Source organism: Oncorhynchus tshawytscha, linkage group LG15, assembly GCF_018296145.1.
Source record: "Oncorhynchus tshawytscha isolate Ot180627B linkage group LG15, Otsh_v2.0, whole genome shotgun sequence".
In the NCBI taxonomy this organism is placed as follows: domain Eukaryota; kingdom Metazoa; phylum Chordata; class Actinopteri; order Salmoniformes; family Salmonidae; genus Oncorhynchus; species Oncorhynchus tshawytscha.
This window is the reverse complement of record NC_056443.1, coordinates 35,774,164-35,801,626: the sequence shown is the minus strand read 5'-3', so window position 1 is coordinate 35,801,626 and position 27,463 is coordinate 35,774,164. Positions and strand designations below refer to the sequence as shown.

The 27,463-nt window shown below is 44.0% G+C and overlaps 2 protein-coding genes and 1 long non-coding RNA gene across 6 annotated transcripts; all 3 read left to right on the top strand.

Moving 5' to 3' along the window:
• The first annotated feature begins 2,162 nt into the window (after positions 1–2,162).
• Positions 2,163–19,207, top strand: LOC112237289 (flocculation protein FLO11). Of its 3 annotated transcripts, none has more exons than XM_042298496.1 (7): positions 2,163–2,310; positions 8,251–8,369; positions 12,263–12,359; positions 16,246–16,330; positions 16,617–16,812; positions 17,394–18,415; positions 18,961–19,207. In XM_042298496.1, the coding sequence occupies exons 2-7, from the start codon at positions 8,319–8,321 to the stop codon at positions 19,205–19,207; spliced, it is 1,698 nt and encodes a 565-aa protein (XP_042154430.1). In that variant the 5' UTR covers positions 2,163–2,310; positions 8,251–8,318. The 3 variants fall into 3 exon arrangements, with proteins under 3 accessions (XP_042154430.1, XP_042154429.1, XP_024261657.2); XM_042298495.1 differs by having other exon boundaries at positions 12,260–12,359; XM_024405889.2 differs by lacking the exon at positions 12,263–12,359.
• Positions 19,208–19,240: 33 nt separating this feature from the next.
• Positions 19,241–24,415, top strand: LOC121839419. The gene is made up of 3 exons (XM_042298497.1): positions 19,241–19,787; positions 21,900–22,145; positions 22,616–24,415. Exons 1-3 carry the CDS (start codon positions 19,241–19,243, stop codon positions 22,861–22,863), a joined length of 1,041 nt encoding a protein of 346 aa, XP_042154431.1. The 3' UTR covers positions 22,864–24,415.
• Positions 24,416–24,494: 79 nt separating this feature from the next.
• On the top strand, positions 24,495–25,608 carry LOC121839418. 2 transcript variants are annotated; one of them, XR_006078970.1, is made up of 2 exons: positions 24,495–24,795; positions 24,873–25,608. It is a non-coding gene; the product is annotated as an uncharacterized LOC121839418 (long non-coding RNA). The 2 variants fall into 2 exon arrangements; XR_006078969.1 differs by having other exon boundaries at positions 24,495–24,823.
• The last annotated feature ends 1,855 nt before the right edge of the window (positions 25,609–27,463 follow it).

Genomic DNA, 27,463 nt, shown 5'->3' with positions numbered 1-27,463 from the left:
AGGTTGGTGTGCACTGTTGGTGCACATCTTAATTTGTAGCAGCGTATGTTACTCATTAGTACTTTAAAAAAAAAGTCATTCTGTATTCATGCTTATATTATCTTTAAATTTTCTCCACTCCCTGGCCCTCCCCACCCACCTTTTCTCCTCCTATATCCTCTCAGAGGGAGAGGGAGAGCCTCTTGTCAGACCACACCCCAGCGGGGGACCGCATCGTGTCCCTCTCTCTGTCCTCGCCTGACCTCAGCTCTGACGAGCAGGTTCAGCTTCTACACTCAGCCCTGCGCAAATGCTTGGGACTACTGGAGTGTCTCATCCTACGAGAGGAGGAGGAGATGGGTGAGCTAGAGGGCGAGTATGAGACAGTGAGAAAGGGCGTCCGGGATCGACTGGGACATCTGCTTCACAGCACCAAGGTCCTACTGGAAACCGAGGAGGACGTCACCCCAGACCATCAGTGCAATGAGGTTAAAAATTAAAAATTTTAATTATCATGGGATATCTTCCATTTAGTGAGGCCAAAATAATAATAAAAAACATTGTCCTAATCAGTCTAAAGCACAAAATGATATTTTGGTGTAGCAGTTAGCCTAGTGATTAGAGCATTGGGCCAGTAACCAAAAGGTTGCTAGATCAAATCCCTGAGCCAACGAGGTAGAAATCTGTTGTTCTGCCCCTGACCAAGGCCGTCATTGTAAATAAGAATTTGTTCTTAACTGTCTTGCCTTGTTAAACAAAGGTAAAAAACAATTGTTGTGTTGAGTGCTTGTGAGAGAACCTTGATGTTTTGTAACTACGGACTTTACTTTCTCTTTTAGGAGGTTGATGGAGTTGTGGGTACTTTTGGGGCGAAAATGTGGACCTATCGGGTCCTGCTAGAGCTGATCCATTGGGCCAACTCTGCCTCGCAGACCCTTCACGTCCTCCACTCCGAGAGGGAAGGGAGAGAAGAAATCTAGTTCCTCTCTGTCTAAGATCAGTCAGCTTTCAATAGCAGACATGTTATTAATGAAAATCCTAAGGTATTATGACATATAGTCCCCAATGCGGGGAAGCTTTACTAAAATCACAACTAACCTCCTTTTATGAAATGCTTAAAAATGACTTTCATCAGACGATTGTATTCACTATGTTGAGGTGCACCAGCAAGACTTGTTGCAGTAACATTCCTTTGTCAGAAAGGATGGTCATGACATGGATGATGTGTTAAGTTCCCAGGACAGTTTTTGTTATTGTTGTACAGTCTATTTATTGAAGTGGAACATCTTACTGATGAGAAACGTTAAATGTATTCTTCCTACTTTTGAGGTAGAATTTGAAGGGGCTTTCTTTAGTAGAAACATTCTAACACTGTTTGAATCATGTCGTAACTAACACTTAAGACTAACGCTAACTATTAGAATGTAACCAAAAAATGACTGATAAACTGTTACTGTGAAAATGCAGCTTACTGATCAATGAAGATAGCTGGTGGTTGACTTGTACCACATGATGCCAACATATCTCCAGATTCCATTTGTTTAACATAGGCGAAAAGTGATTCCAACGTATGTAAGGATATGATCATGTAACTGACATACCGATGTTGTGCTCATCTTTTTTTGGTCAGGCAAGTTCAGAAAATAAACTGTGATGGGTCACATTGCTGCATGTTACTGTAATGTCAATGTGGCTATTCACTTACAGTAGGCTAATTGTATGTTCTACATACTTGAAAATGCTGCTAAATTGTTTTAACTTGTTGACGTGTACCTTTAGCCAATATTGCTTAGTAGCAAACTGAATGTGTGTGTAGCCAAAACTGTCACACCCTCCTTCACAGTCTGACACAGCTTCCAAATTCTGACTATTATGATAATGGAAATAACCTCGAATTTATTATTTTTGTTATTGTGAGCTTTTCTACTTTGTCAAACATTATCTGTAAATTATTTGGATTTGCACTGTATATTAAACTGATGTGGGTCTAGAGTGTTTTGTTGTAGTTGTTCATGAATAGTATTCAGTGCATTTATAAATGTAATAAAAACATGTTATAGACTAATTTATTCTAACGCAATTATAATGAAAAGGAAGGGTTGTAAGAGACAGATCTATTGCTTTCTTGCCTCCTTGTCCTGCTATTTCAACCCCCCATTTTACCATATAAATCTCTGCATACTCGCGCATGCGCGTTACGCAATCTACCGGATAGCGAGGTAGGGGAGCTGTACTAATGGCGGAGAACGTACGGTCGCCTTTTGAGTACCGGGAGCCACCGACCCTCGACAGCGACGGGGATGGGAGCAAACCGCCTTTGCCGCCCCGGGGGTGAGATAAATAACGTATTGGGGATTTTTTTTTTGATCACTTGTTAGCTACTTGTTTAAAAGTGAAGTCGATTGCAAAGCCCTGCCTGAGCGGGTGTGTTTGTTTAGTATCCATCCTTGTGTTGATTCTGCTGAGGAAAAAAAAATAAAACGGCGAAAGTGTTTTTTTTCGCTTCAGAATCAATAGCTACCTAGTTACTGTTCATTTTTATTATTATTTTTTATTTACACCCTGTCACTGTTGATTATCCGTCTGTTTTTGAGCTTTCGTTTGAGAGCAGGCCAGCTGTACTGTCTGTTATTTAATTAGCCAGCTAGCTAACTATTAGCCATCTGTTAGTTAGCTAGATGGCTAGTTACATCTGCACACGGTAGTCATAGCTAGCTAGCTAAACAGATTAAATTGCATTTAGGCTAGCTTTGCTTTATTTTGATAGTTTAGCTAACGCGAAAGCGATATGGCTCGTTATTTTAGGAATTTAGGCATTAAAATCACATGTTTGCCAGATATTCTGGTACTGTAGTTAGCTATGTGCTACTAGCATCTTCATTCAAACTGATGTTGTTGGGTGGAAATCCGTCAGTTACATTTAGGCATCACTTTCACTGTGTAGATCTGACTGACTTGTGGTCTACTGTATAATGAGGGCTGCAAATGCGTACTGTCTCTCAAGTGTGTGTGTGTGTGTGTGTGTGTGTGTGTGTGTGGGGGGGGCATTTTATATATGCCTGGTTATTGGGGTTTGTCAAATGGCTACAATTATTGAAAAGTATAATATTTCATCAGCTATTATATATACATTTTGTTTCCAATATATTATTTGATTGTCTGATACTTTATGGATTTTATTCCATTTTTTTTTTTTTTTTACAATTGTAATCAATAAATATAATGGCCCAATTTCCCCAAGAGCATCTAAAAGGCTAAGTTCATCATTAGAATCATTATTAAATCGCCAAGTTGTTTCCAAAAAGCATCATTATTAAAGTTGCACTTGAAAACAAATATTCAGATGATATTTTTCACATGCGCTAGATAAAAAATTTTAAAAAAAGTTTTTATTTAACCATTATTTAACTGGGCAAGTCCGTTAAGAATACATACATATTTACAGTGACGGCCAAACCCGGACGACACAGCCAATTGTGTGCCGCCCTATGGGACTCCCAATCATGGTCGGTTGTGATATAGCCTGGAAATACAACAGGTGTAGACTTTAATGTGAAATGCCTAGTTATGAGCCCTTTCCCAACAATGCAGATTTAAAAAGTAAGAAAATTGAGCCAAAAAAAAAGGACTTAGTAACACAATAAAATGACCATAACAAGACTATTTACAAGGAGTACTAGTATGGTGTGTGTGTCGGTGTAGTATGTGTGGATAGAGTCCAGTGAGTGTGCATAGAGCCAATGCAAAAGAAAAAGGGGGTCAATGCAAATTGTCCGGGTAGCCATTTTATTAGCTGTTCAGCATTATTATGGCATGGGGGTAGAAGCTGTTCGGGAATCTTTTGGGTCAATACTGGGTGCTCTGGTACCGCTTGCTGTGCGGTAATGGAGAGAACAGTCTATGACTTGGGTGGCTGGAGTCTTTGACAATTTTTAGGGCCTTCCTCTGACACCGCCTGGTATAGAGGCCCTGGATCGCAGGGAGCTCGGCCCCAGTGATGTACTGGGCTATACGGTCTACCCACTGTAGCGCCTTGTGGTTGGACGCCACGCATTTGTCATACCAAGCGGTATTGCAGCCAGTCACTCCATTACAGCCCCATCTACAGTGCCTTCAGGAAGTATTCAGACCCCTTGACTTTTTACAACATTTGTTAGGTTACAGCCATGTTCTAAAATGGATTTAAACAATAACAATTCCTCAGCAATCTACACACAATACCCCATAATGACAAAGTGAAAAACATGTGTTTTGAAATTTTAGCAAATGTATAGAAATAAAAACAGATGCCTTTATTTACATATGTATTCAGACTCTTTGCAATGAGACTCAAAATTGAGCTGTGAGCAGGAGTCCACCTGTGATAAATTCAATTGGTTGCACATAATTTGGAAAGGCACACAACCATCTATATAAGGACCCACAGTTGACAGTGCATGTCACAGCAAAAACCAAGCCATGAAGTCGATGGAATTGTTCGTAGAGCTCCGAGACAGAATTGTGTCGAGGCACAGATCTGACGAATGGTATCAAAAAAAATGTCTGCAGCATTGAAGGTCCCCAAGAACAAAAGTGCACTTCCATCATTCTTAAATGGAATAAGTTTGAAACCACCAAGACTCTTTGTAGAGCTGGCCGCCTGGCCAAACTGAGCAATCGGGGGAGAAGGCCCTTGGTCAGGGAGGTGACCAAAAATCTGATGGTTACTCAGACCGACCTCCAGAGTTCCTCTATGGAGATGGGAGAACCTTCCAGAAGGACAACCATCTCTGCAGCACTCCACCAATCAGGCCTTTTATGGTCAAGGGGCCAGACGGAATCCACTCGTCAGCAAAAGGCACATGACAGACTGCTTGGAGTCTGCTTGGAGTCATCTAAAGACCCTCAGACCATGAGAAACAAGATTCTCTGGTCTGATGAAACCAAGATTGAACTCCTATGCCTGAATGCCAAGCGTCACATCTGGAGGAAACCTGGCACCATCCCTACGGTGAATCATGGTGGTAGCAGCATCATGCTGTGGGGATGTTTTTCACCGGCACGGACTGGGAGACTAGTCAGGATCGAGGCAAAGAGATCATTGATGAAAACCTTCTACAGAGTGCTCGGGACCTCAGACTGGGGCAAAGGTTCACCTTCCAACAGGAAAATTAACCTAAGCACACAGTCAAGACAGTGCAGGAGTGGCTTCGGGACAAGTCTCTGAATGTACTTGAGTGGCACAGCCAGAGCCCGGACTTGAACTCGATCTAACATCTCTGGAGAAACCTGAAAATAGCTGTGCATCAATGCTCCCCATCCAACCTGACAGAGCTTGAGAGGATCTGCAGAGAAGAATGGGAGAAATTCCCCAAATACAGATGTGCCAAGCTTGTAGCGTCATACCCAAGAACACTGGAGGCTGTAGTCACTGCCAAAGGTGCTACATCAAAGCACTGAGTAAAAGGTCTGAATACTTATGTAAATGTAATATTTCTTTGTTTTTTTTAGTGTATACATTTGCAAAGAAAATAAAACCTGTCTGTCTGTCTCTCTGTCTGTGTGTCTGTCTGTCTCTCTGTCTGTGTGTCTGTCTTTCTCTCTGTCTGTCTCTCTGTCTGTGTGTCTGTCTGTCTGTGTGTCTGTCTGTCTCTCTGTCTGTGTGTCTGTCTGTCTCTCTGTCTGTGTGTCTGTCTGTGTGTCTGTCTGTGTGTCTCTCTGTCTGTCTCTCTGTCTGTCTCTCTGTCTGTCTCTCTGTCTGTCTCTCTGTCTGTCTCTCTGTCTGTGTGTCTGTCTGTCTCTCTGTGTGTCTGTCTGTCTCTCTGTCTGTCTGTGTGTCTGTCTGTGTGTCTGTCTGTCTCTCTGTCTGTCTGTGTGTCTCTCTGTCTGTGTGTCTGTCTGTCTCTCTGTCTGTGTGTCTGTCTCTCTGTCTGTGTGTCTGTCTCTCTGTCTGTGTTTCTGTGTGTCTGTCTCTCTGTGTGTCTGTCTGTGTGTGTGTCTGTCTGTCTCTCTGTCTGTGTGTCCTGTCTGTCTGTCTGTCTGTCTGTCTTCGGAAAGTGTTCAGACCCCCTTGACTTTTTCCACATTTTGTTAAGTTACAGCCTTATTCTAAAATGGATTTTTTTTTAAGAATAAGAATAATCCTCAGCAATCTACACACAGGGCAAAGGGATTTCTGTTTTTATTTTTAATACACTTGTAAACATTTCTAAACTTTTTTTTTGCTTTGTCATTATGGGGTATTGTGTGTAGATTCATGAGAAAATCTATTTAATCTGTTTTAGAATAAGGCCGGAACATAACAAAATGTGGAAAAGGAAAAGGGGTCTGAATACTTTCCGAATGCACTGTGCACATGTTTTTAATTTGACCTTTTATTTAACTAGGCATGTCGGTTAAGAACAAATTCTTATTTTCAATGACGGCCTAGGAACAGTGGGGTCAACTGCCTTGTTCAGGGGAACAGTGGGTTAACTACCTTGTTCAGGGGAACAGTGGGTTAACTGCCTTGTTCAGGGGAACAGTGGGGTCAACTGCCTTGTTCAGGGGAACAGTGGGTTAACTACCTTGTTCAGGGGAACAGTGGGTTAACTGCCTTGTTCAGGGGAACAGTGGGGTCAACTGCCTTGTTCAGGGGAACAGTGGGGTCAACTGCCTTGTTCAGGGGAACAGTGGGGTCAACTGCCTTGTTCAGGGGAACAGTGGGGTCAACTGCCTTGTTCAGGGGAACAGTGGGGTCAACTGCCTTGTTCAGGGGAACAGTGGGGTCAACTGCCTTGTTCAGGGAACAGTGGGGTCAACTGCCTTGTTCAGGGAACAGTGGGGTCAACTGCCTTGTTCAGGGGAACAGTGGGGTCAACTGCCTTGTTCAGGGAACAGTGGGGTCAACTGCCTTGTTCAGGGGAACAGTGGGGTCAACTGCCTTGTTCAGGGGAACAGTGGGGTCAACTGCCTTGTTCAGGGGAACAGTGGGGTCAACTGCCTTGTTCAGGGGAACAGTGGGGTCAACTGCCTTGTTCAGGGGAACAGTGGGTCAACTGCCTTGTTCAGGGGAACAGTGGGTCAACTGCCTTGTTCAGGGGAACAGTGGGTCAACTGCCTTGTTCAGGAGCAGAACGACAGAGTGTTTTACCTTGTCAGCTCAGGGAATCAAACTAGCAACCTTTCGGTTACTGGCCCAGTGCTCTAACCACTAGGCTACCTGCCGCCCAATTACTTGTGTAAATTTAAATTTAAATTTATTTTATTGTTAATACATATTGTGTGTGTATATTGATGGGGGCCAGCTCGGGGATTCAATCTTGCAACCTTCCAACACTCTAACCACTAGGCTCCCTGCCACCCCAAACTAGCCAAGGCCAGTTCAGTTGCCTCACTGGAGCCACAATGTTTGCCCCGTTGTCTGTGGTGATACAGTACACTTTATTTTCGTCAAGGGGCCAGTCAAGCTATCCCCAACGCGGGACTTCGGCCAGGGTGTCAGCTGTGTGGGATTGTTTTCAAACAGCGGGATTTCAGTGTCCAATCTTTCGAGAGAGAGTGCACTCTCAGACTCATGTAAGGAGTCATATTTATACTTTAGTGCAGAACAAAAATAATTACACTTTTTTTGTTTGTTGTTGTTGCTAGGCGAGACATCTTTTTCACCTCACTCCTCCGATCTACTGTAACAATGGAAAAAGGTCAGAGGTGAAGAGCAGAGGCTATCCACCCACCCCCAGCCTGTAGGCTATAGGCTCTATAGTTGACCTCAGTCCCCACTTTCCACTCCACCCCTCGTCTTTTGGAATGGACTGATTTGACCTTCAGAGATTCTCTCCTGTCCGTGATAGAGCGGCTTTGCTGATTGCGCCACGTTTTAAAAGATGGTTGGACAGAGGAGGTGACGAATACAATTTTAACAGACGGACTAAGTTAACAAAAACAATACCATACAAATCAATAGTTAAACACTCCTGCTATGAGTGAAGGAGATATACGTTCAAATAAAGTTGACAAAACATTTTATGGAAGAACAAAAAAAAACAAAAAAAAGATGGTCAACATCCAAAACCGACAATGTCACAGTTATCCAATTACCGTCACAGCCCTAGCTGTAGGCTTACTTGGGGTTATTTTGATGGTAACAAATGGCCTATTCATAATGAGGCAGATGTAAATGCAATTTATCTAGAAATGTCATTCTTGTCATGTACAAAATAAATCTCGGTTCTATTCAGTAGAACATGTGTTATTATTTTTTAAATTTGAAATGTTCTAAATCTGAAGGAACCGCTGGGGTGTGTTTTGTAGGAGGGGGTGTGTCAGGAAAAGGAAGGGTACCCCTGTGAAGGTGTGTGACCGGGCCTACGTGACAGAGGATGAAGAGGAGGAGGAAGAGGAGAGTCTGTCTGAACACAGCTACAGTCCAGGTAAACACACACACACACGTGTTGCATGGTATACCGGTACCACGATAATGTCACCAAAACGTTATGAGACTACCATTTTAGTAAACTGTCGAACCGTTGCATAGGTGGTACTGGCACCGCCGATCTGTTTATAAAATTACATTTCAGCAATAAAAAAATAAAAACATTTGCAACAGCAGCTAGTTTCTTATATGCGCCGGTCCAATAATGGCCACTTCACACACTCTCGGTGCAGACCCCAATAATCATTCTGCTGTTACCTTTGTACATTGGGGCAGCGCAAGCAAAGTTGATGCGTTGTATCGGGGATGCAAACCCGTCACTTTTCAGAGATTTTTATTTATTTTATTTATTTATTTATTTTTAACATTTATTTGCATTTGGATTTCATTAGGTCATCCACGTGGATTGTGTACTAGAATAAAACACGCTATTTTTTTTTATTTTTTTTTTTTTTGGGGGGTGTTGCACAGACAGTGTATCACCATTGAGCTGTAAGAGAGGCTGATCTTCTCCCTGTGCGATCACTACCGTCGCTCTTGAAATGAATGACTGAGTGCATCCTGAATGACTGAATGCAGACTGAATGCAGACTGAATGCAGACTGGATGCATCCTGAATGACTGGATGCATCCTGAATGACTGAATGCAGACTGAATGCAGACTGAATGCATCCTGAATGACTGAATGCATCCTACAAATAGAATATCAGAGTTCAGATGTCATCTTCTTTTTTTAAACATTTTTCTTGTAAATGTTATAATTGTATAACTAAGCACAAAGTACATAACTAAGCACAAAGGTTTAAGAAAATGAACAAATACTATCAATTTCCCGGTATAGGTAGTAATATACCTTGTTTTCAAAAGTGGCCATGAAAATATTACTCTCAGTACATTCAATGAAGGTAGATCTTAGTTCATTCCAAAAGAAAATTGGATGTTAGGTCGTCACAGCCAGGCAATTTATTTAAGGCTGGTTCCTTTGCAGCTGTAGCCAATTCCTCTATTTTAAGCTCTGCCTCGCAAAACTCATTCAATCCTTGTCTATTGTAGGAATATGCCTTTTTGAGTTTTCTCAAAAAAGTAATTGCCCTTATTAGGGAAGTAGGATGAAAAAAAATGTCTGTAGCAATCAACTTTGGTTCTGTTTTTTTTTTTTCAATCCCATTGAACATACAAATAATTAATAGCATTCCTTTCCTGACACCACCTTTTTTCAAGGCTGCTAAAGTAAGAGGTGATTTATTCTCGTTTTATCCACTTTGCCGTTGATCATACGTCATACGTCATACGTGATACATCATACGTGATACATCATACGTCATACATCATACGTGATACATTATACGTCATACATTATACGTCATACATCATACGTGATACATCATACGTGATACATTATACGTCATACATCATACGTGATACATTATACAGCATACATCATACGTGATACATTATACGTCATACATCATACGTGATACATTATACGGCATACATCATACGTCATCATACAACATCATACATCATACGTCATACATCATACGTCATCATACAACATCATACATCATACGTGATACATCATACGTTATCATACAACATCATACATCATACGTGATACATCATACGTCATACATCATACGTGATACGTCATACGTGATACATCATACGTCATACGTGATACGTGATACATCATACGTCATACATCATACGTGATACGTCATACGTGATACGTCATACGTGATACATCATACGTGATACATCATACGTGATACATCATACGTCATACGTGATACATCATACGTGATACATCATACGTCATCATACGACATCATACATCATACGTGATACATCATACGTGATACATTATACGTGATACATCATACGTCATCATACGACTTCATACGTGATACATCATACGTCATCATACGACTTCATACGTGATACATTATACGTCATACAACCGCATACCCCAGCCGGAGTCGGTCGAAGAACAGGAAGTTGCCAAACTACAGAAGAAGATAACAATTAGCTTTTCTGTGATGGCTTTATGGGATAGCTAGCAACAATTATCCATTACTGTAAGTGTGTACAATGTTTTTTAATTTTTATAGTAATGTTAAATAATACACATTACAGTGTATTCAGATGCCTTGACCTCTTCCACATTTTGTTACGTTACAGCCTTATTCTAAAAATGTATTTTATTTTCTTTCTCATCAATCTACACACAATACCCTATAATGACAAAGCAAACACACAGGTTTTTAGAAATTGTTACTAATTTATTCGAACCAAACTGAAACGTCACATTTACATACAGTTGAAGTTGGAAGTTTACATACATTTTTTTCAACCACTCCACAAATTTCTTGTTAACAAACTATAGTTTTGGCAAGTCGGTTAGGACATCTACTTCGTGCGTGACACAAGTAATTTTTCCAAAAATTGTTTACAGACAGACTATTTCACTTATAAGCTTCATGAGGCAGGGAAATTATGTGGATATACTGAAGCAACAGCTCAAGACATCATCAGTCAGGAAGTTAAAGCTTGGTCGCAAATGGGTCTGCCAAATGGACAATGACCCCAAGCATGCTTACAAAGTTGTGGCAAAATGGCTTAAGGGCAACCAAGTCAAGGTATTGGAAGTGGCTATCACAAATCCCTGACCTCAATCCTATAGAAAATGTGTGGGCAGAACTGAAAAAGCACGTGCGAGCAAGGAGGCCTACAAACCTGACTAACAAATTAAAAACATACGGGGTAAAAATAAATAAAATGTATACAGGTTCAGAAATGTTGTGAAAATAGCATAGTTACAAATAGAAATCAAACTGGATGGACATCAGAAATAGAGGAAGGACTAAAAACAAACACAATATAACTATTGTAAAATAGATTCTGTTAAATGTGTATAGGATGTATAAACTGAAGGTAGAAGCCTAAGTGTTATTGTTTATTAGTTTACTCCAATTGGGGGAGGGGTGGTAGGGTTTGCAGGGAATAATAAAGGTATTTTCTTTTTTTTTTAAAGTGTATTTACACCAAAAATATATGGCTGGGGGTCACTGGGAATGATGCAGACAATTACATTGAAGGAAGCAATGTAAAGCTGATCAACCCTTTAAGAGGAAAAAAATAATTAGATATAAATATATATATCTCTTGTGAATTAGCACACATTTTCATGAATTTTATAATCCAAATTGTAGTCAATTTTAAATTAATCCCGGGCTGCTAATTATTGGTTTGATAACAAACAACGGTGTTCAGTCATATTACCCAGCAAGCTAATAACCTGGTTACTTGACCAGTAGGTCTTGCCTATTGAGTACCCCAGTATGAGTCATAATACCCACAAAACCTAGCGGTAAAACCCAGAAATGGTTCCAATCGTTTTTCCACCATTCACTTTTTCCGTTGGGGATTTTAGAACTATGTCATAAAAGGTGAGGTTTTGAGAACCGTATAAATCTCTCTTTTGGACAAGTTTTTATTTATTTTTTTAAATCAATATTTTTGTCTGTATGTAATTGCCACCCCAAAAAGTCTATGCTAATTAGCCGCCAATGTGGCTCTCATACAGAACTACACATCCTGTCACAAGCTTTGAGGTAATCACTCAAGTTGCAGGGTGGGGTTGAAACCTCCACATTTCTCCATGCAAACTCTCATCGACAATAGCGACTAACCTAGCAAGTAGATATCATAGCCTTTTTTTAGTTTCTTGTGTATATAATTGATATTGTATATTTCTCGTGTGTATTCTTGTTTTTCTAAATTTTTAACTTACCTAGCTAGCTACCTTAGCATTTTTTTGGTATTACTAGAATTGAATTTACCCTGGCTCTTGTAGCCAACTAGCTAACCTTAGGTCTCTCCATCAAGCAGAAGCAAGGATGGTTCTGTGCTATGTACCGGACTGTAACTACTACTCCGATAGGCACTGGAAGTGATGTACTCGCTCTCTCTCTCTCACACTCTGGGGGTAAGACGTAATTTAAACATCACAGATATAAATTCCCGCTGTATCCATGATAAAATGCAACGTGAACTGTTGTACTACTGAATGAGACTGTTCCTTTGTGATCGTACTTATGTTAACTACATTACTTTAGTTAGCTGCTTTGAGCTACAGTTGTGTGTTATATAACTTATTTTGGCAGCCTAGTGTGTGTGTGTGTGTACACTATGTGGAATATTTTTGGAGCAGTGGCTTCCCTGAAAACAGGTACTGACAGGAGGAGCGATATGAGTCTGTCAGAGGTCGTCACGCTGGTTGGGGATGGAGGCTTTGGTGTCCCCTTCCGGTAATGTGGATCTGACCTTGGACCTGGTGCCAGTAAGAATGGTCTTCATGGAGGTGGTAAGAACCTCCCATCCTTGATGTAAAAAAAAAATCATTTGACTTCACTGCCTCTTCAATGATAAGGTCCCTGGCACCATAGGGACACTTGACTTCCAGACCGTCCACGAGGCACCCAGGATCCAGGACCATGTGACTCAAAGCCCTAACTCCTTCAAACCCCCCATTTTGAATGCCTTGATTCCCTCCTCTTTATCTCTGCCCCACTTTACAGACAACACCCCGTCCAACGACTGATCTGAGGACCCCTTTCAGCAGTGATGGAGTAACGAGCTTGGCCCTAACCACTGCTCCATCATTGCTGTCTGTCAACCTCCCTCTCCTCAATGTGTGCCAGTTGGGGTTGGTGCACTGCCGTATAGCCTCCTGCTGCTCCAACGACTGCGCCATGCTAGCCAGGATGCCTGCATGCCCCAGACGGGGATGACAGGGAGGGTAGCCGTTGTTCTGGCTCAGGTTTAAGGAGACATGCCATTCCACTGAACCTGCCCCGGAGAGGGTTCCTTAGACACTGAAGATCCTCCTCTGGGGGCTCTAGGGACAGAGGGTTGTAGTCTTCAGCCGGGTACAGGTCCTCCAGTTGACTGCACCTGGTTGGGCACGGCTGGCTTCCTCCACTCGCATTCCACACCCGTATGGCCGATTTTGTGCAGGCTACACTGATGAGCTCCACGGAGGCTTTTACATGTTGGAGAGAGAATCCCCTGGTCACCTATAGAAACAAGAAACATGCCAACAGGAAGTGGTCACCTATAGAGGCCTGCCAACAGGAAGGAGGTTAAATGCACCTTGAAATGCCTTTTGTTGTAAAAAAAAAAAAAAAAAAAATGATGAAAATTTGATTTGATGACATTACAGCGTTAGAATATTTTATACAATTCCATGAACCTTTTTTTTCATTGATAACTTGGGATTTTATCACTTGACGATATCAATCATATAGTCTGAAGGATTCTATAAATCCAGACAGTGAATGCATGTACCACTCTGAATTAATAAATACTGTGCCTGTTGAAGAAGTGTCTCTGGTCATGAAACTACAATACGTCTAAACTATGTACATTCTGAATTTCTATGCGTTTAGATTCATTCTCATCAATGACAACATTCTAGAACTGAGTTATCACGTATCTAAGTTTGGTATCCGGGTTAATCTGGTTAATGATTAAGTGGCTCGTTCCTTGGAGAAGGCTGACAGCTGGATAGAACACAGTGTATTGCTAAGATGCACAAACTTAACGTAATAGCTACAGTCACCGACACAGGGTGTACTTTTTTCCCTCACGCTGGCCCTGAGCAAACCGCTAGGTCCCTCACTATAGCTGCACTTCTCCACATGGCCAGCCTGGCTTCCCACGTGAGACTAATGCTGGTCTTCACGTGGCCTGATGCTGGTCTCCTCCATGTGGCCAGCCTGAGCTGCACTTCTCCACATGGCCAGACCTGGTCTTCACGTGGCCAGCCTGAGTGGTCTTCCACGTGGCCAGACTAATGCTGGCTTCAGAGCCTGATAGTGGTCTGGGCCAGACTAATCTGGTCGTGGCCAGCCTGATAGTGGTCTTCTCACGTGGCCAGACTAATGCTGGTCTTCACATGGCCAGCCTGATGCTGGTCTCCTTCCAGACTAATGCTGGTCTTCACGCCAGACTGATAGTGGTCTTCTCCACGTGGCCAGACTAATGCTGGTTTTCACGTGGCCAGACTGATAGTGGTCTCAGCCAGACTAATGCTGGTCTTCACATGGCCAGACTGATGCTGGTCTCCTCCATGTGGCCAGACTGATGGTGGTCATCCTTGGAAAAAGCCATGTGTGTGAAATAGACACCAATGTCGACATACTGTACAAACAGTTATCAAGGGCTGAGTCATCCAAAAATATGTGTAACTAGCTAGCTAAAGTTTTGTCGGTCGCTAGTTTAAGACCGAGACATGGGACAGAAGAAGTTCAACACTTTTTAGTAAATTGATTTCAATACAGCACGTGTTCATCATGGCATTGGGCGCCGATCTCTGATCGAGTAGGTGAAGAGTAGCTGACCGTGTCGGCTAGAGGTGACGTGCGGGAGCTTCCTGCAGGAATTCGTGGTGTTTCTGAGGTGTTCTTCGTTTGCTAATTAGCATTTCACTTTATTTTTAATTTAATTTAAAAGGCAAATATATTGATGACTCAAGTTGTCAGAGGAGAGATATTTCCAAGGTTATCAAAACGCAACGCCAAGCCTAAACCGGACACATAATTGGTGGGAAAATGATTGGAACAATTCATGTGTTTGACTGCAAGGTTTTATGGGTATTATGAAGCGTCCGACTGGTGGAGTATATAGGAACACATTTGGAATGGCATTGGCACAGGAAGAAAGGGGGAAAGGGGTCTGCTACTCATGAGATGTATATCAAAGGTAGAATTCAGATAGGCCTTAATGGTAGAATTCATATAGGCCTTAATGGTAGAATTCATATAGGCCTTAATGGTAGAATTCATATAGGCCTTAATGGTAGATTTCATATAGGCCTTAATGGTAGATTTCATATAGGCCTTAATGGTAGATTTCATATAGGCCTTAATGGTAGATTTCATATAGGCCTTAATGGTAGATTTCATATAGGCCTTAATGGTAGATTTCATATAGGCCTTAATGGTAGATTTCATATAGGCCTTAATGGTAGATTTCATATAGGCCTTAATGGTAGATTTCATATAGGCCTTAATGGTAGATTTCATATAGGCCTTAATGGTAGATTTCATATAGGCCTTAATGGTAGATTTCATATAGGCCTTAATGGTAGATTTCATATAGGCCTTAATGGTAGATTTCATATAGGCCTTAATGGTAGATTTCATATAGGCCTTAATGGTAGATTTCATATAGGCCTTAATGGTAGATTTCATATAGGCCTTAATGGTAGATTTCATATAGGCCTTAATGGTAGATTTCATATAGGCCTTAATGGTAGATTTCATATAGGCCTTAATGGTAGATTTCATATAGGCCTTAATGGTAGATTTCATATAGGCCTTAATGGTAGATTTCATATAGGCCTTAATGGTAGATTTCATATAGGCCTTAATGGTAGATTTCATATAGGCCTTAATGGTAGATTTCATATAGGCCTTAATGGTAGATTTCATATAGGCCTTAATGGTAGATTTCATATAGGCCTTAATGGAAGCCTAAGCTTTGTTAAATGAATCTCCTGCTCCTTATTAAATGCTGTTTAACCGGGAGAAGACGTAGGGGCTGTGGGGGTCGACGCCCACTTTCTTAAAAGTTGGGAGCCGTGTGTGTGTGTGGTGGAGCGAGAGGGATACTGGTGTTTGTTTGTGTGAGAGAGAGAGAGAGAGAGAAATGAGTAAAGATGGTGTTATGCAGTGTTCTCCCCCTCACTGCCAAAAGTTACATGCAGATCATTATACGGTTATCTATTCCGTCCTGCAGCCCTATCATGTGTCAAGTATCCATTGTGTTGAATGTGTTCTGCTGTTCTTACTTGTTTCTAACTCTCCCAGGTGATGGACAGTACCCAGACGGAGCGGAGGACAGACTGCCTCCAACCGGAAGCCCTTACTACCTCGCCGATCCCTCCCAGCTCTGGTGAGCGAGAGACCGTAGGATCATGGAATAGACAACCAATGACAGACATGTCTTGAGAAATCAATCAAATGTCTGTAGTTGCATTGAGACTGCAGTGTATGGGTCAACCTTACCTATTGCAGTGGTCACCAAGTCTTGGGAGGGCGTGCAGGCTTTTGTTCAAGCCCGGTGCTAACACACCTCACCAAGACCCTTGGTCAGTGAAATCAGGTGCGGTTGCTAGGCTGGAGCAAAAGGCTGTGTCTCCAGTGGATGGTGTGTGACGTTACTTTGTTCCTCCGTCCAGTGTGTCGGAGCTGGGCGAGGAGGGGGCGAGTGGGGTCCGGGGGCCAGTGCTCTTCCACCCCCCGCCCAACTGTAGGATCCGAGAGGTGCACTGCGGGAGTCAGGTGCGGCTGGTCGTCATAGCGATTCGAGACATCGCCAAAGGGGAGGAGATCACAGTGGACTACAGCCTGATGGACTGGGGAGAGAACGCCATGGTAACTAATGACTCTGATTACATCGCCAGCTTGCCTCGTTGCAAACCCATTTCGGCTATTCTTGAATTTCCTTGAATGAGTGTTGTCAGAGGTCATGACGTCTGACCAACAGAAACCTCTTACACATCAAAATTGCCGTTGTTCTGGCATTACTACTAGTTGCTAGTTGTGTTCTTTCATTGTTCTGTCCAAGTAAAGATTGTGATTGGTTGGGCTCCATATTTGATTGTGACCTCATTACTACTAGTTGCTAGTTGTGTTCTTTCCTTGTTCTGTCCAAGAAACGATTGTGATTGGTTGGGCTCCATATTTGATTGTGACCTCATTACTACTAGTTGCTAGTTGTGTTCTTTCCTTGTTCTGTCCAAGTAAAGATTGTGATTGGTTGGGCTCCATATTTGATTGTGACCTCATTACTACTAGTTGCTAGTTGTGTTCTTTCCTTGTTCTGTCCAAGAAACGATTGTGATTGGTTGGGCTCCGTATTTGATTGTGACCTCAGCTTCATTTTTTTCTATTGGTTACTGTGCGGATTTATAAAGGTGCTCATTTGTTATGTTTTTGGATTTGTTTCCGAACAGGATGAAGAGCCTGGCCCCCACCCGCTGTCTCTCTCCGACTACCTCACCCCCTCCTGGTCCCTCTCCCCCTCCTCCTCCCCGCTAACCCACACTGAGCCCAGCGATTCAGACCGAGAGGAGGAGGAGGAAGACGACGATGATGACGAAGAAGAAGAGATGGAGGAGTTGAGGGGCCGCATGCTCCGCCGCCGAAAGAAGCGCAAAATAGCCACCCCCCCCGTCACCGCCAAGAAGAAGAGTGTCGCCACCCCCAGGGCCGGACCCGGGCGCCCCTGCTCATCCTCCTTCTCCCGGCTGGCTGCCTCCTCGACCCCGACCGTGGCCCAGACCCCGTCTCAGCCCGCCACCCCACTGGCGCCCCCCACCACCAACATCAACAACAACATCAACATAAACATCGGCAGCTCCAGCGGGGCCACTGTCAGCCGACGGCAGCACTGCCCCTACTGCGGCCGCCACTACCGCTCTCTGGCACGCCACCTGGAGAAACACCATGCCAACCAGCCAGAGGTCAGGGCTGCCATGGAGCTGTCCGCACTCCACACACACCCTTCCTCCTCTACCTCCTCCTCGCACGGCCACATCTTCGCCTCTCCCCAGCCCTCCTCTTCCTCTACTCCCGCCCCTCCCCCTCTTTTCTCCAGGGAGAGAGAGAGGGATGCGGTGGCCGCTCGAAGTTCCTCGGGGGCGGTCTCCTTTTCACTCTCGCTCTCCCCACCCTCGGCTTCTCAGTCGGCCGCGGCCAAAAAAGCCTCCAACGTATCGGTTCAGACGCCCAAGCCAGGCTCCGCCCCTGCAGTGGCCCCGGTGAAAAGTCCTCCCACATCCACGCCACCCAGGAGGGGCCGCAAGCCGAAGAGAGAGAAGGAGGAGCAGCAGAAAGCGGAGGAGTCCATCAGGAGCAAAGAGGAAGAGATACCTCCACCTCCTACCCCCAAGCCGGAGGAAGAAGAGCTGGATGAGGAGCTGAGTGGAGCGGGGACCGTAGAGAGTCCTGGGGACTGGAGTACACAGCTGGCTAGGTATGATGGTTAATATGGTTCTGCTACATTGGAATGAGATGTTGGGCCTAAATTAAATGTTACATGTGAAGTTCTGAATTGAAATGCATATTTTGCCGTTCTATCAATATTATAATGGAGATGTGTGATAAAGAAATGTTCACCGGTCTTCTTTTCAGCTCCTTCATCACCTGATTTACTTAATAAAAGGCACATGTCAATAGGTGGTCCAGGTATCCTCATGACATGGAACAAGTGGGTGGGGCTTCCTCTTATGTACTCTACTTCTCCTCTATTGTTCTCAACCTGGGGGGGTGACATCAGACCAGCTACTTGAATGGCCTACTCAATGAAGTTTGCAGTTGTCAAAATTGTTTGATTCTGCTCAAAACATTTTTTGGTCCTTAAGTGTATACGTGGGATATTGATTTTCAACAGGAAAAGAAAAAAAATTGCTTTCAAATATTACATTTTGACATTTTTTTATATTTTTGCTCTCTCCCTCCCTCCCTCTCTCCCTCTGTGTCGCTCTCTCTCCCTCTATCTCTTTCTCTCTCTTTTTCTAGCTCCCACAGACACCACATGCCCCCTCTCCTCTCTTCCCTCTCCTGCCTGGTGCTCTACCTGAGCCGGCAGCAGCACTCTTCCTTCTTGTCTCTCACTCGCTCTCCCAGTTCGGCTGAGGCCTGGCGCCTCCTCTGCCATTCCAGCCTGGCGCTGCTCATCCTCTACAACCGCCACCGAGAGTGTGAAGTGGCCAAGCTCACCACCCAGGACTACCACAACCGCACCACCCCCAAAGCCCCACCCTGACCCAGGCTAACTCGGCCAACACCCCCGACAGGCATGGAGGCCATCCTCTCCCCCTTCGAGCATCAGGTCCTCTGCCACCTCCCCCGGGCAGGTGTGCTGGGCAAGCGGGGGCGCATCCAGCCCCTCATCCTGCCCCCGCACTGCGAGTCCTGCCTGGAGCTGCTCCTTCAGACCTCCTCCAACGTGGGCGTCGACCCCCACAGCCCCTACGTCTTCTCCCGGCCTTTCCATTCGCCCGCCACGCCGCTCCGGGGCACCGACCTACTGCGCAACCTGGCGCGGGCCAGCGGCGCCAAGAACCCCCGGGCGTTGACCCAGACACGGGCGCGCCAGCAGGTAGCCATTCTCACCCAGCTACTGCTCCTGGAGGAAGGCGAGGGGCAGGGCCAGCCGGGCGGGGCTGCCGCCAAGCGCCTGGAAGACTTCCTGCAGAGGGAGTACCACGTGACCCAGAGCTGCGCCACGATAGGCCGAGACCCGGCGCTGATGGGCCGTGTGGGCAGGGTGGTGATCTATGGGGAAAAGGAGGGGGTCCTCTTCAGAGGGATGAGTCTGCAGCACATCTGTCTGGAGCTGGATGGTAAGAGGATACTACAGGGAACTGGGCTCTGGTGGGACCAAACTACCACACACTGCAAATCCATGGCACAGCTCCATCCCTTATCAGAGAAAGTTGTGTGGGGGAGGGGGGTGTTCTGTTCATGAAGGGTTTGCACCTGATACTTTCTGAAGGGAATAAAGGAGAATAGTTGCATTTACATGTGAATTACATCCCCATCTCATTGGGATGGAAGAGAGGAGGAATGATGGCTTTGTTACCATGGAGGCATGGCAACTATGCTGGTCATGCTCAGTAGGGATATTTTTACTAACTAGTATACTGGTCATGCTCAGTAGGGATATTTTTACTAACTAGTATACTGGTCATGCTCAGTAGGGATATTTTTACTAACTAGTATGCTGGTCATGCTCACTAGGGATATGTTTACTAACTAGTATGCTGGTCATGCTCAGTAGGGATATGTTTACTAACTAGTATGCTGGTCATGCTCAGTAGGGATATGTTTACTAACTAGTATGCTGGTCATGCTCAGTAGGAAATTGTTTACTAACTAGTATGCTGGTCATGCTCACTAGGGATATGTTTACTAGTTGTAAGTTGGTAATAAAGCAGTAGTAAGGGATTGCATGATTAGCGCTTTACACATGAAGGATGATTCTCCTCTCACTCGGACACAGCTGGGAACAAACATATTTGTCATTTTTTATTTTTTTATTTTGGGAAGCCAGCTGGGAGCAAACTTACCAGAACATTTTAAATAGATGGGAACTCTGAACAGGGTACCTTTTTGTAATTGCATTGCCCGCCGTACAACGATCTGTCCTTCTCACAGACATTGTTAACAGACGTCTTGTTATGTTATGGTTTGCTCATTATGTAAATGAAAGAGGAAAACATTGACCAGAGTCTCCAAGCCTTTTACATTGTCTAAGGCAGGTTATAGTGAATGAACAAAGCATGTTGTTCATGCTTTGTTCTTTCACTTTCTGTCTTCTATCCCTCCCCAACGCTCTCTCTGTCTTCTATCCCTCCCCAACGCTCTCTCTGTCTTCTATCCCTACCCAACGCTCTCTCTGTCGTCTATCCCTACCCAACGCTCCGTCTTCTCCCTACCCAACTCTCTCTCTGTCTTCTATCCCTCCCCAACGCTCTCTCCGTCTTCTATCCCTCCCCAACGCTCTCTCTCCGTCTTCTATCCCTACCCAACGCTCTCTCTCCGTCTTCTATCCCTACCCAACGCTCTCTCCGTCTTCTATCCCTACCCAACGCTCTCTCTCCGTCTTCTATCCCTACCCAACGCCTCTCATCCCTCCCCAACGCTCTCTCTGTCTTCCCTTCCCAACGCTCTCTCCGTCTTCTATCCCTCCCCAACGCTCTCTCTGTCTTCTATCCCTACCCAACACTCTCTCCGTCTTCTATCCCTACCCAACGCTCTCTCCGTCTTCTATCCCTCCCCAACGCTCCTCTGTCGTCTATCCCTTCCCAACGCTCTCTTCTCCGTCTTCTATCCCTACCCAACGCTCTCTCCGTCTTCTATCCCTACCCAACGCTCTGTCTTCTATCCTCCCCCAACGCTCTCTCCGTCTTCTATCCCTCCCCAACGCTCTCTCCGTCTTCTATCCCTACCCAACGCTCTCTCTATCCCCCTTCCCAACGCTCTCTCTGTCTTCTATCCCTCCCCAACGCTCTCTCCATCTTTATCCCTTCCCAACGCTCTCTCTGTCTTCTATCCCTACCCAACGCTCTCTCTGTCTTCTATCCCTTCCCAACGCTCTTCTATCCCCCTTCCCAACGCTCTCTCTGTCTTCTATCCCTCCCCAACGCGCTCTCTCCGTCTTCTATCCCTACCCAACGCTCTCTCTCTGTCTTCTATCCCTCCCCAACGCTCTCTCTCCGTCTTCTATCCCTTCCCAACGCTCTCTCTGTCTTCTATCCCTCCCCAACGTGCTCTCTCCGTCTTCTATCCCTACCCAACATGCTCTCTCCATCTTCTATCCCTACCCAACGTGCTCTCTCCATCTTCTATCCCTACCCAACATGCTCTCTCCATCTTCTATCCCTCCCCAACGCTCTCTCTGTCTTCTATCCCTTCCCAACGCTCTCATTCCGTCTTCTATCCCTACCCAACAGTGATGTCAGGAAACTCTGCGGACTCCTTCTCAGACGACTCGGACGTGGAGGCAGAGAAGGTTAAGGAGAAGGTTAAGGAGAAGGTTAAAGAGAAGGTTAAGGAGAAGGTGGAGGAGAAGGAGAAGGTGGGGGAGGTGAAGAAGCAACCAGGTCAACCCCCCAGCAAGAATAAAGCCCCCGCTCCCTCCCCGGTCAACCCCTCGCTCCCTGGTGCCCATAAGAGGAGGATCATTCAACCCAAGTCCGGTATGTACAGTCTTATTTCTTCTACCAAATGTATCACCTATTCATACCTATCTGGGTGAATGTGTTTCGAACAATAGCCTCTTTAATACCCAATATTGCGCTACATCCATGCAAGCCAGTGCCAGGCCAGCGTCAGACATGTTGGAAAATTGAGGGATTCAACAAGCCAATCGATAACTTCCTCGCAGTTATCGAGTCCTTTCAGATCTACTCAAGTGTGCCGGACACATGGCTCCTCAGGCCACTGGGGTTCGAGCCCCGGGTCAGGTGACTCTGTCTACTTTTTGTGCTCCTCTCTCTATATCCCAACCTGTACTTGTATAAACAAAACTATACAAAAATATGTAAGGAGATCAAAACAATGTTTCATGAATATACAGTATACACAAGTGTTTTAGGGGTTAGGTACTCAGTGGGTATGGATTTGGAATTGGGAAATTGATGTTCATGACTCTGTCCTGTGTTCCCAGGGAAGCGTGGGGTGCTGAAACGGCCCTGGTCGGAGGCGGAGCGCATCGCCGTGGAGACGCACCTGAAGAGGAACATCATGGAGCAGCGCGTGCCAGCCAAGGCGGACTGCGAGCGCTGCCTGCAGCTCTGTCCCCTGCTGGTCAGCAACCAGCGTGACTGGAGAGCCATCAAGTTCTACTGCCACAACCGTATCCAGCTACTGAAGAAGCAAGGCAGGAGGGAGAGGGCAGGGAACTCTGTTAGATAGAGATGGGAGAGAGCGAGAGAACTGACTTCAACCATCTGGAGTGGCCCTATTCTAGTCCTGGAGAACTGCAGTCTGCTTGTTTTTCGTCCGAATTTACCTGACCTCTGACCTGACCTTAGAGGTCGTTCCTGGGACTAGGTGTGCACTATCAGTCCTAGCCCTGTAGCCCAGTAATGCAGTGTTGTCTTCATCAAGAGTCAAGGAGAGAATTAACTGGGATTAGTTGAAATATCTCCTCTGACCAGGGGACATATCCACATAGTGTCTCAAAGGGGTCTAGGAATCCTGTTAAATCCTGTTTTTAAGACCCAAAAAAAGCCCCCCAGCTCACAGTAGGTTTTATGATGTTAAGACACTGACCAGACAAACACTGAACCAGGAGTAACATCAACTCCTAAAAAGGTTCATCTCAGCTGGTCGTCACGACAGTTTGAGGTACCGCAAAGGAATGATGGTGATGACACTCATCGTTGTAAATTATTGGAAATAACCAATCACGAAGAGGCATGGCCAGCTGTGAACTGTATAGCACGTTTTCAGACACCCAGATGAACGTGACCGTACATCAAATGTTGCAATGGTAAAACACTTGATATAATTTGTCTGACACGATCACTTTGCCTAACTCCTAATTATTGCCTAATATGTTGGCATGCATAACCTTTTTTTTTTTTTACCAATTCTGATGTTTTTTAGTTTTTTTAAAGCGTAAGTTTTATAATATGGTCGCTAACACTCTGAACTCCTGGATGATTATTCTAAATGTATTTTGTACGTTACTGTAGGCATCACGTCTTTTACTGATAATGTTGCATTAAAACCTATCATTTTCAACACCCAATCAAAGTTAACATAGGCCCGAAATACCTTCAGTGGCCCAATATTACTTAGGCATATTATTTAACAGTGTTGCAGGCCTTTTTTTATTTTTATGATCAAGACACCTGCTGGTAACTCTTAACTGGTGAGGTCAGATCATGAGGTCTCTTAAATATCTGTCAACTAGTTTAGGTTTAATGCCTAGCTTTTATTTTTTTTTATTTTACCCGTAAGAGTAGGAGTAAAATGTCTCTTCTCAGCACTTACGACACATTTTCTACTCCTGAGACGCTTTGTGGATACGGGCCCTGGATTACGAAACAACAGTCCTAGAAGTTTCTGGAGAATCCCGAGTTTAAAACCCTTTTATTTCAATCTGTTGGGAAATGACTGAGAAAAAGTGAGGGAGTTCAAAGCAGTGGACCTCCACTGAAAGCTGAAGACCAAATGTGAATATTACGTTGTCTTTACAAAGATGTAGGAAGAAACACATGGATTAAACCAATACGACCCCCCCCACCACCACCACCACCACCCTAGAATGAGCATACATGTCATATGGGTTAAACCAATACGACCCCCCCCCACCACCACCACCACCCTAGAATGAGCATACATGTCATATGGGTTAAACCAATACGACCCCCCACCACCACCACCACTACCCTAGTATGAGCATACCTGTCATATGGGTTAAACCAATACGACCCCCCCACCACCACCACCCTAGAATGAGCATACATGTCATATGGGTTAAACCAACCACCAACACCCTAGAATGAGCATACATGTCATATGGATTAAACCACCAACACCCTAGAATGAGCATACATGTCATATGGATTAAACCAATACGACCCCCCACCACCACCCTAGAATGAGCATACATGTCATATGGGAGGAGCTGTTTGATACATGTCATATGGGAGGAGCTGTTTGATACATGTCATATGGGAGGAGCTGTTTGATACATGTCATATGGGAGGAGCTGTTTGATACATGTCATATGGGAGGAGCTGTTTGATACATGTCATATGGGAGGAGCTGTTTGATACATGTCATATGGGAGGAGCTGTTTGATACATGTCATATGGGAGGAGCTGTTTGAGTCATGTCATATGGGAGGAGCTGTTTGATACATGTCATATGGGAGGAGCTGTTTGAGTCATGTCATATGGGAGGAGCTGGAGGTCATATGGGAGGAGCTGTTTGATACATGTCATATGGGAGGAGCTGTTTGATACATGTCATATGGGAGGAGCTGTTTGATACATGTCATATGGGAGGAGCTGTTTGAGTCATGTCATGGGAGGAGCTGTTTGAGTCATGTCATATGGGAGGAGCTGTTTGAGTCATGTCATATGGGAGGAGCTGTTTGATACATGTCATATGGGAGGAGCTGTTTGATACATGTCATATGGGAGGAGCTGTTTGATACATGTCATATGGGAGGAGCTATGGATAACTGACTGGCGTGAACTCTAACCTTTACTATCACGGCCAGCTGTGTTTTTAACAGTGTCGATCAAAGTATTGGACCATGATGCACCAGTGAACTTGTTCACGCATAACTCTGTACCACGGTTTCAGTTAAACGGATATGAAACAAGGCACGCATACTTTAAATTGTTTATCATGTCAGTTTTTTTAGTTTTTTAAAATATATTTTGTAGTCATTTTACTCGACAATATAATATGGTCTTGTTAGTAACAAATGTAAATACGTGTTAATCAATAATGAAGTTTGATGTAGTAGTGGTTATAAAGTTGGTCGTATTGTGCTAAGGTGTACATATTGTACATACCACATTTTGAAGTGTTTTCTGAACCACAAATTGTAACGTGATATTTTGCACTATGGTAACAGAAGTAACAGAAAAGGTTATCTGCAGTACTGCAAAAACAAAATAAACAAAAAAATCTGAATAGTCTCGTGAAAATGAACATGTTGTCAGAACAATATTCCTAATGTGTTTTCTTGAAACAAATGTATCTATATCTAATACTGTTATTAGAATATCTCAGGTTGGGGCTCCAGTAAATGGTTTAATTGTTGAACAGGTGATACAGTATACAGTCACTGCTACAGATAGATGGGATACAGTATACAGTCACTACTACAGATAGAGGGAATACAGTATACAGTCACTACTACAGATAGATGGGATACAGTATACAGTCACTACTACAGATAGATGGGATACAGTATACAGTCACTACTACAGATAGAGGGGATACAGTATACAGTCACTACTACAGATAGAGGGGATACAGTATACAGTCACTACTACAGATAGATGGGATACAGTATACAGTCACTACTACAGATAGAGGGGATACAGTATACAGTCACTACTACAGATAGAGGGGGACACTATACAGTCACTACTACAGATAGAGGGGATACAGTATACAGTCACTACTACAGATAGAGGGGGGACACTATACAGTCACTACTACAGATAGATGGGATACAGTATACAGTCACTACTACAGATAGAGGGGATACAGTATACAGTCACTACTACAGATAGAGGGGATACAGTATACAGTCACTACTACAGATAGATGGGATACAGTATACAGTCACTACTACAGATAGAGGGGATACAGTATACAGTCACTACTACAGATAGAGGGGATACAGTATACAGCCACTACTACAGATAGATGGGATACAGTATACAGTCACTACTACAGATAGAGGGGATACAGTATACAGTCACGACTACAGATAGAGGGGATACAGTATACAGTCACGACTACAGATAGAGGGGATACAGTATACAGTCACTACTACATATAGATGGGATACAGTATACAGTCACTACTACAGATAGATGGGATACAGTATACAGTCACTACTACAGATAGATGGGATACAGTATACAGTCACTACTACATATAGATGGGATACAGTATACAGTCACTACTACATATAGATGGGATACAGTATACAGTCACTACTACAGATAGATGGGATACAGTATACAGTCACTACTACAGATAGAGGGGATACAGTATACAGTGCCTTGCGAAAGTATTCGGCCCCCTTGAACTTTGCGACCTTTTGCCACATTTCAGGCTTCAAACATAAAGATATAAAACTGTATTTTTTTGTGAAGAATCAACAACAAGTGGGACACAATCATGAAGTGGAACGACATTTATTGGATATTTCAAACTTTTTTAACAAATCAAAAACTGAAAAATTGGGTGTGCAAAATGATTCAGCCCCTTTACTTTCAGTGCAGCAAACTCTCTCCAGAAGTTCAGTGAGGATCTCTGAATGATCCAATGTTGACCTAAATGACTAATGATGATAAATACAATCCACCTGTGTGTAATCAAGTCTCCGTATAAATGCACCTGCACTGTGATAGTCTCAGAGGTCCGTTAAAAGCGCAGAGAGCATCATGAAGAACAAGGAACACACCAGGCAGGTCTGAGATACTGTTGTGAAGAAGTTTAAAGCCGGATTTGGATACAAAAAGATTTCCCAAGCTTTAAACATCCCAAGGAGCACTGTGCAAGCGATAATATTGAAATGGAAGGAGTATGGCCGTCCCTCTAAACCTTCAGCTCATACAAGGAGAAGACTGATCAGAGATGCAGCCAAGAGGCCCATGATCACTCTGGATGAATTGCAGAGATTTACAGCTGAGGTGGGAGACTCTGTCCATAGGACAACAATCAGTCGTATATTGCACAAATCTGGCCTTTATGGAAGAGTGGCAAGAAGAAAGCCATTTCTTAAAGATATCCATAAAAAGTGTCGTTT